Source organism: Pteropus alecto, unplaced genomic scaffold (assembly GCF_000325575.1).
Source record: "Pteropus alecto unplaced genomic scaffold, ASM32557v1 scaffold20, whole genome shotgun sequence".
Lineage (NCBI taxonomy): Eukaryota > Metazoa > Chordata > Mammalia > Chiroptera > Pteropodidae > Pteropus > Pteropus alecto.
Genome location: NW_006436298.1, coordinates 16,205,305 through 16,215,222, shown reverse-complemented (window position 1 = coordinate 16,215,222; position 9,918 = coordinate 16,205,305). Strand labels below are relative to the sequence as shown.

Sequence of the window (9,918 nt, the reverse complement as noted above, 5' to 3'; positions counted from 1 at the left end):
TTATATATGTACCACAGCTTTTTTAGCCAATCATCTATCGTAGGGCACTTCGGTTGCTTCCATGTCCTGGCCACTGTGAATAATGCTGCTATGAACATTGGTTTGCAAATATCTTTTCAGATATGGGTTTTCCAGTCTTTGGGGTAAATACCTAGTAGAGGGATTGCTAGATCTTATGGTAGATCAATTCTTAGTTTTTTGAGGAACCTCCATACTGTTTTCCATAGTGGCTGTACCAATTTGCAGTCCCACCAGCAGCGTATGAAGGTTTCTTTTCCCCCACATCCTCTCCAACATTTGTTATTATTTGTCAGGTCCATTATAGTTATTCTAACAGGTGTGAGATGATATCTTATTGTGGTTCTGATTTGCATTTCCCTAATAGCTAATGATGTTGAGCATCTTTACATATATTTGTTGGCCATTTGTATGTCCTCTAGGGAAAAGTGTTTGTTCAGGTCCTCTGCCCATTTTTTGATTGGGTCATTTGCTTTTTTGTTGTTATTGAGTTGTATGAGTTCTTTGTATATTTTGGATATTAGGCCCTTATCGGAGGTGTTGCTTGCAAATATATTTTCCCATTTGGATGGATGTCTCTTTACCTTGTTGATGGTTTCTTTTGCTGAGTAGAAGATTTTTAGTTTGATGTAGTCCCATTCATATATTTTAGCTTTTAGTTCCCTAAATTATATATTTTTAGAGTAAATTCATTATGGCATAGAATGGTATCCTCAATTTTGATGAAAACTGCACAAAATTTACAAACAAAATCAAGGGAACAAATTTATTTTGCTCTCTTATACACTAAAATTATACTGGTCTTCTCTTGTATCTTTTAGTTAAAAAATATTCTCATATGAATTGTTTATTAAGTTAATGTTTAGATATTTTATCATTCCTTTTGTTATTATAAATAACATTATCAATTATATTTTTTACTTTGATTTTATTTATATTTTGATTGGTAAGATATTCATATATTGCAAGTTTCAAAAAACACACAAAAGAGTATATATTTCAAATTCTTCCCACTTCTCTTCCTATCTGTTTATCTCTTGTTGAAGAAACCATTGTTAACAGTTTTTTTTGTTTTTGTTTTTAAAGATATTATAATCATGTACAAGAAGATATGAATATATATTATTTGCCTTTTACAGTAATATAAATAGAAGTAAGCAATACACGCTTTTCTTTTGCTAAAGTCTGCTTTTTCCACATAATTTCCAGATAATTATAGAATTTATTCTTTGATGCCACATCAAAACTTGACAAGAAATAATTTTTTTAAATTTTATGCTAACATATCTCTTTCACTCCTTCTTTCTCCTTTTCCTTTTCTCTCTCCTTCTCCCCATCTCTCCCTTCCTTACTTATTCTTGTTCTTCTGTTTAACAACTGAATAATATTTTATTTTCTGGACTTTTCCATAATGAAGTGACTTACACCCTTAGTAATAGACATTTTAAATTTTTTGAAGTTGTGTTCTATTACATATAGCACTGTGGGGAACAACTCTGTACCTACATCAATTTGCCTATGTGTGATTATACTTGTAGGCTACATTTCTAGAATGAAATTCCTAAATTTAGGAAAATGTGCATTTATCATTTTGTTTCATGTCACTAAATTGCCCTTCATAAAAGACTCATTTATACTTCCACCAGGAATGTACAAGCTTGATGATATCTTTGCACTTTGCTAATATTGATAAATTTTAGTATCTTGGGATAGATTTAATTTAATATATGAGTAAGAGTGAGTATCTTTTCATATGTTTAAGATTCATATGTATTTCCTTTGATGTCAACTAGTGAAAAACTTTGCCCATTTCATTTTTCTATTGGGTTATTTTGTTTTACCTATTAATATACAAGTTGTAATTTCTTTGATTAATCAATTCCTTGTTATGATAAGACTTGGAAAATATTAATCAATTTGTCATTTGTATTTTGACTTTATTTTGCTTTTTTATCTTAAAGAAATTTTTTGTTTAACATAATAACTTTTTTAAAACTAATGCCACAATTAAAAAGTCATTTCCATCTCTGAAATTACTTTTAATTCTATATTTTCCTCTGATCCTTTTATGGTTTCCTTTTTTTTTTTTTTTTTTTTTTTTTTTTTTAAGTATTTACTTTACCTGGAATTTACTCTGGGATGAGATGACAGATATTGACCTAAATTTATTTATTTAATATGTCTACCAAATTGTTCCAATCCAGTTATTGAATATTCTCTCTTTTCTCCACTGAATTGAAAAATCACTTATTTCATATACAAAATTTCTTTACATAATGGGATCTATTCATTGATTTCCTATTATGTTTTATTGATGTAGTCCCCAGAAGACCTTTAACATCGTGTCTGGGGTGCTTCATACAGGCAGAATAAACAGAATAAAAGTCAGATCACCTTTTAGCCAATATTATTTTACCAAGAGATCATAAAATAATGTTGGAATGGGATAAACGAGGATTGCAGCAGGGTTTTTTGGGTGGAGATGTTTATAAAATCATGGTATAGCCTTCTTCCATGGCTTAGTTTATTTCTCACAGCAATTCAGATTCCTGGTATTAAATTTGAGTATGCCATGATGGTGAAATCATAGCCCTTTCTTATCGAATTCCTTACTATCCAAGCTTAATAGTGCCAGATACATGAGAACTCAGAAGTTCTCAAAACCTAGTTAACTATTAATAACCCCAGAACCTGTATTCCGTAAATCAGTTTTTAGTTTATATATATTTTTTAATAAAAACAGCACTGATATTTAACTACAAAAGCCTGCTAAAAGTAATTAAAACCCCAGCCTGATGTTGCTTTACTATCTAGAGTTCCAGCTTTCTAAAGTATATATTCAGAGCTTGTAAATATTAGAATAAATAGGAATCTTTTTAAACATCATTTCTGATGATTTAGAGAGAAACGTGTACTCAAGTTCTTTTTTTTTTTTTTTTTTGTTATGCTTCTATAATTTAAGTTTTAGAAAATTAGTCTATGGCTCATCAGCCAAAAATCTAACAGAGGTAATTTGGCCATCTACAAGAGATATAAACAAGATAATTGAAACAAGATAAAAGATAATTGAAAAAGGAATGTTCAGCAATATCAAGTGTGGAGTTTGGCTTCCAAAATGGGAGGAAACATGATTCAAACCATCCTCGTTTATGTAGTATATATTAGAAAGTTTCAGATTATGAAGAGTCTCAGATTAAAAAATGAAAAACAATGCCATATATAAGATACTGGACACAGATTACTCTTCCATAGCTATGTGGTAATTTACTTGACATACTAAAATAAAATATTTTTCAGAGGTTATCTATCTCAAATCCCACAGTTAAAATTCTAAAGTCAATCTTTAAAAAACTAATTGAAATAATGTTAAGAATAATAAGTAAAATTTACCTTTGTGGAGGATATTCTCTTGTCTGAGACTCCCACAAAGAATGTGACATAAATGTATTCATGTAAGTAATTTTGGTGTCTGAGTATTGAAATGAGAAAAGTAAAATTGAATATCTGAGTGAATTCACTCAGCATTGTTGGATTAAAAAGGGACCACAGACCCAGAATTTAAAATCAAAGATGTTGTTTATGAAGTCTGCATTGCAAGTGCTTACCCATCAGAGGCTAGAGACTACACCATGCCAGTTCTCTAACTCAACAAAATTTTAGGTTTTCTTTATACTTAGGGTAGACCAAGAATTGCTTTGTGAGCACCAGTTGGGGAGGAACCTCATGACATTTAAAGAAAGAAAATGAGACTGGGAAATTCAGAATGGGAAGGAAAGTAGGCATGCTCATGTTGGCAAACTTTCAAAAGCCTATAAGGGTGTTGCCTATATGCAGAATTCAGGATTGTCCGTAACACATTTAAAATCTATAAATCCAGGGAAATAAAACATTGTAGGCTTTTTCATAAGTCCCTTTTTTTTTTTTTGGAGTGGTAAAACTTTAAGGATTGGTTTCTTAGTTCTAATTTTTAACTTTTTGAATATGTGACATGAAGAAAGGTAGGTAGGGAGAGAAAGGGAGGGCGGTGGGGGGGAGAGAGGAAGAGAGAGAATAGATAAATAGATAGGTAGATAGATAGTAGATAGCTCTAAAACTGGTTATAGAGGGGCTAGTTTCTTCATGCACATCCTCTACCATTTCAAATGTTAACTCTCCGAGACTCATAAGAAATTGAAAAATCCTAATCACTTATGAGAACCCTAAGATTTTCTGGTTTTCTCTGGGAAATGGTCTCTGAGTTAATAATACAATATAAGACATTTAAATTTTTCTGATTTGTAATTGATGGAGAGGGGAGCTTTATAGCAATTTGTTAAGAACATTGAAACAGTTCCTTTCTACTAAGTTTAAAATCTTGTGGACATCATAAAGGCATTTTAAAGTGAATGGAACAATTTTTAATGTTTGCCGTATGTTAATAAAATATTCTTCTTACATTAGAGCATTTAATCATTATGCATTAGGTATCAAAATGAGCTCCCTATTTAAATATGAGGAGAATATTAAAATTTTTATTAAACTACTATTACTCCTGCAGCAAACTATAGTAGAGTGGTTTGAAATGGAGAGAAAATATAAAGAGAAAATGCCAATTATAAAGTCTTTATATATTGGAATGAAGGGAAAAGCCACTATCTGGTGAAAGACCCTCCATAACTCATAGCGGAGACTGCTTTATAAAGATCTGGAAACTGAAGACATTTCTGTTTGTTTTGTTTTTTGTCATAATTATTGCTTTCACTTTTTCTTATTCTAACACTCAAAGATTTTGGGAAGATTTTAATGTTTTAATTTAAATTGAAAATTTTGAAGCCTAAAGCAGTCGAGGCACATTAATAATTATGTTGAGTTTCATTGTAATATCACAGGTTATTTTGACAAGGTGATGATATTCCCCATTTTTCAATTTACTAAGTCACATCTCCGTATCATAACTAACTAATGTTATCTATACTTGTACTTGGAGGCACACTTCCCCTTTCAAAGTTTGTTTACAAATACTGCTTTATCTAAGAAAAGTATAAGAAAGATTTTGAAACTAAATGATATATATTTAATATTCATTAAAAAATATACAAAAAATTACTAGATTTTTGTATTATTTAAAGTCTATACTAATAAATGAAAATATTATATTCCCAAATGGACATTGTCACTATTTTTATCCTGAAAGCAATGAGATTATCGTTATCTTGTCTCCTCAGATAAATTTACAAAGAAAAATGAGAGTTACTGGTGTGATTACCCAAGGAGCGAAGAGGATTGGAAGCCCAGAGTATATCAAATCCTACAAAATTGCCTATAGTAATGATGGAAAGACTTGGGCAATGTACAAAGTTAAAAGCACCAATGAAGACATGGTAAGACTGACAACATAATTAAAAAGTAAAATTTCATTAATGATCACTGGTTATCAAATGACTACTGAATCTTCAGCAGAAACTTTTTGTTATTAAAAATAAATTTATGGTTTAAAAAAATTAGACTAGTGGGGTGAAGGGGGTCAGGAGTTTTCCCAAGTTATGAAGTGGACAGTGGCTACCACTTAAGACTTTCTCAGACTGTAATTGGTGGTCCTATAAACACTTTATCACAAGGTTAGCATAATCCTGTGTATGACAGTCACATTTTATTTTAACAGTAATCACCTTTCAGTTTATTTTATTGCTTCGACAGATTAACACTGTCCTTAATCAAGTAACAATAGATCAAAACTATTATTTTTAAGGAAAAATTATTTTTAAAGAAAATTTGTATTTTTAAAGAAAAGCATCGAGTGATAGAAAAGATGTATGTCTTTGTATACTTAACATTGAAAGAAAATTTTCTTATTTCGCAGAAGAAAATATTTTCAATGAAATGGATATCATATTCAATGTCTTTTGACTTTTTATATGATGTTACCAATTTTTATTAATTTAAAAAAATTAATTAAAAAATATCAGGACTGTAACTAATCCTATTTTAAAGCAAGTCATTATAACAGACCAATAAGTTTTATGAAAGATTTTTAAAATTACCTTCTTAAATGAATTTAAATAAAATTTTCTGATTGCTAGGTTATATAAAAGGTAATATAAAAATGAGATTTAAAGAATTTTTAAAAATATACTTTAGTGGTTAATTTTTAGAGGCAAATATAGTTTTTCACTGGAGATATATGTAAAGAATTATGAGTCTTTTATCCGATGATCTGGGACTGACTGATAAGGAAATAATCCTGAGAAATCAAACTCTAAAGCATCCTAAGTCTGACCATAGCGTTAGAGAGACAAAGTGATCAGGAAGTACAAGTAAAGACTGGTTTCTGAAACAAACAAACAAACACTATATATACCAAGTAGCAAAGTGGTCAGACCCAAAGTAAGCTGAAAGGTTTAAGGTACCAGTTTCTTAAAAAAGAGAGAGAAGTATCCTTCTATCTCTGAAGGACTCTCCTTAAAATTGACAATATCATCATAGTTGAGTATAGATTAAACCACAGGCCTAGAGTGGTTTATCATTTTAATTAATATTTTATTTATAGGTTTTATATTCACTACTGATGGCAAGATTCTTTCTAAATGCTCCAGATCTCCAAATTATTTAATCCAATGTTTGAAAGATTATGTTGGGTAGCATGTAAGACCAATATATGAAAGTAGGTAAAGAAGCTGTTTCAGTTAATAATTTTAAAGTCTGTATTATCTCTATACAGGTGTTCCGTGGAAATGTCGATAACAACACACCCTACGCTAACTCTTTCACACCCCCTATAAAAGCTCAGTATGTGAGACTCTATCCCCAAGTTTGTCGAAGACACTGCACTTTGAGAATGGAACTTCTTGGATGTGAATTGTCAGGTGAGTCTCACATAATCTATTTCGATATTTTCTTTTTTCTTTTTTTTTTTTAACAAAAGCACATTTGTATGTAGTTTGCTACTAACTAGCAATTTTTCAAAACTTATAGATACTCATTTCTGCTACAAAATGTCTAGGTCATGGTTAATTGAGAAACTGTGTGTGTGTGTGTGTGTGTGTGTGTGTGTGTGTGTGTGTGTGCGTGTGTATTGGATAAACAAGTTCTAAAACATGCTATAGAACAGAATTAATGTAGAAAAAGCAATGTATTTCTTTGAGTGGTTAATGAAAGTGAAATGAATTCTCAGTAGAAACTTTTGTCAAATTTAAATGTGTCCTGTTTTCTGTAGTAACTATGATTTATGTTTCGTGATAAAAGTTCCAGTTCAGTAAAAACTGGAATCTGCCTGACTTTATAAATTGCAGTTATATTTAGACTATGTGGCATAGAAGAGTAAACTTTATCTTTGTCCACCTACCATAAGAACTTGTTTTGTTTTTTGTTTGTTTGTTTGTTGTTTTTGTTTTAGATTTTATGAAACATGTAAGTTTATCATTCCTCTCAAGGAGACAATACTTCAATACCAAGATTGCTACCATAAATCCATTCTTGGATCATTCTTATCTAGCATCCTGTTAATTTTACAAACAATGGTTATTCAACTCAAAGATAATCTATTAAAAGACTCAGAGTTAAATAATCCTTGTCTTCCAGGATCATCAGTATTAAAGATAAAGATGAAAATAATGTGTAGATCTCACAGTGGTCTCATTTCAATATAGCTAGATTCTGAACTAAACAGAAAATCTTGTCTAGGCATTTCACCGTGTTATATTTTTGGTAGTTGATCTTATATTTCCAGCATCAACATTTACAAACTGTCTTTGCCACTGTGGCCTGAAATTATTTTGTTCAAACAACTGTGTTTTGAAGGAAACTAAAAATTCTTGTTTATGGGACCTTTTAGCATAATCTTCAAATATGAAAGACTTTTATCGAATTTACAATAATACTATTTAGTTAAAAAAAAAAGGAGGACACATCCCTGCAAAAAACCAAATGAGGGCCTTTTGTTCATTTCAAAAGGTTGTGTTTGGTTAAAGTGTACCTTATATCTGTTTCCCTTTTTAGGTTTGTTTGCAATACTGAGAAAGAGAATGATTTTTAAGCAAATAAAAGTGTTGAAAAACAGCCAAACTTTAAATGAACCCATTACAGTTAAGGAATTAGAGACATTTAGCCAGACAAGTGAATCTATTTTAAGAATCACATTTTATATTATATATGGGTGTCTTTTATGAAGAAACAAACGTACAGTTTTAGTACTATTAATTATCCTAATGAGTATAGGATAATTGAATCACCTTATTTTGGTGATTCAAACTGGCTTATTGACTACCAATAAATCTCAGTACAATTACTGCTATACACTGTTTATATTGCATGTCACTATATCACCACACACCAGTGTCATTCCTAAGTCATTCATCATAAAGCAATCAAGAAGCAGCCACAGTATGTTGAGGCTTGCTGCAAGCCCTGTGGTTTTTAGTAGCTTAACATCATCTTCCCCAATTTTTCAATCCTTTGATTCACGAGGGTCATTCTCTCTTACATGGTGCAGTTACACCTCTAAGGTGTGAATATATTTTACTTTCAAGTTTGACAAGAGGTTACACCTCACACTTTATAGATTTTATAATCTTAAAAAAAAAAAAGAAAAAGATGTACTAATCTCCAGACCCTACCAAATGATTTTGAACTTGCATGCAGAGAATAATATCTCTCAATGGATGCTTTTAAAATCTAGAGCACCTCACTATTGAAATAATCAATTTTGTTCAGGTGCTGTCCACTCCATTAAAAGAGTTAATTTATTTATACATATGAAATCATATAGATGAAAAGGGAAATTTGTGGTATGAGGCAAATTGGAAGAGGTTAGCTATAATACTTGGAAATAAACAGTAATATAATGTACCAAACTATTTCCCACAATCCAATGCAACACTATAAACCCCAAGGCTACCTTATTGTATTCAATAAACTGTTATAAAATCTCTCAGCTTGCCTAGAAGATCAGCAGTTAATCTTTTCTCAGACACTTAAAAAGGAAATTTTCTAAATTCTCTAAAAGAGATATGACTTAAAATGTTTATAATGAAATGGATCAAATTATTAAACACTTCCTCTGGCATAAGTGCTCAATAACAGAGTAGGTATGAAATGAATTCTATGACTAAGCTGAAATGGTCAAAGTAAAAGCATCTCTTCTCTATGCAATATTTAAAATACTATGTTATCACAAATGGAGTAAAACAACTACTTTTCCTTTTCCCTTGTATGTCTTCTACAAGCCAAGTAAAGTTTTACAGAGTCTGGTAGCATGGTAGGTTGGGGAATGGGGGCTTGATGGTAGTAATAGAAAAACGAGTCAGAAATCTATAATGTAAACATATTACTGTAGAACTGCCTAAAGATAAATGGCATGTCATTAAGACTTTAGAACTTCCTACTATCTGTGAGATTTGTCATGAAATTTTTCTCTTCCAGAAATTACATTTAGGATTTTAGAGCTATTTTTATCATGAGACTTTGAATATATGTCTCCTACCCTTGAAACCCACTGAGACTTGTACTGTAAAACAATTGGCTAAACCACCATGTCTGTTTTTGTCATGTTTGTATAGGATAGGCATTTCCTAGTAGGTGGAGGTGAAGGCAGACATGGAAGAGCCTCAAGAAGGAAGAAGTAATCCAGATGTACTAAAATAGAAAGCAATTAATCATAGTTAAGAATTATTTATCGATAAAGAGTTCTGAACCACTTTTCTTAGAGTCTTGACTTAAAATGGCTTGGTTTTCTGTCTGGCTTTTTTCCCTTATCATGAGTATCTCGAGGTCCATCCATGCTGTTACAAATGGCAGTATTTCATCTCTTCTTATAGCTGAGTAATATTCCATTATACATATGTACCACAGCTTCTTTAGCCAATCATCTATCACAGGACACTTTGGTTGCTTCCATGTCCTGGCCACTGTGAATAATGCTGCTAT

The 9,918-nt window shown here is 31.0% G+C and overlaps 1 protein-coding gene across 1 annotated transcript in view; it reads left to right on the top strand.

Moving 5' to 3' along the window:
- EDIL3 (EGF like repeats and discoidin domains 3) overlaps window positions 1–9,918 on the top strand; it is a 371,930-nt gene that overhangs the window by 274,806 nt on the left and 87,206 nt on the right. The window contains exons 7-8 of the mRNA XM_006913200.1: window positions 5,223–5,378; window positions 6,716–6,860. Coding sequence (XP_006913262.1) covers window positions 5,223–5,378; window positions 6,716–6,860 — 301 coding nt within the window. The remainder of the gene's footprint in view (window positions 1–5,222; window positions 5,379–6,715; window positions 6,861–9,918) is intronic.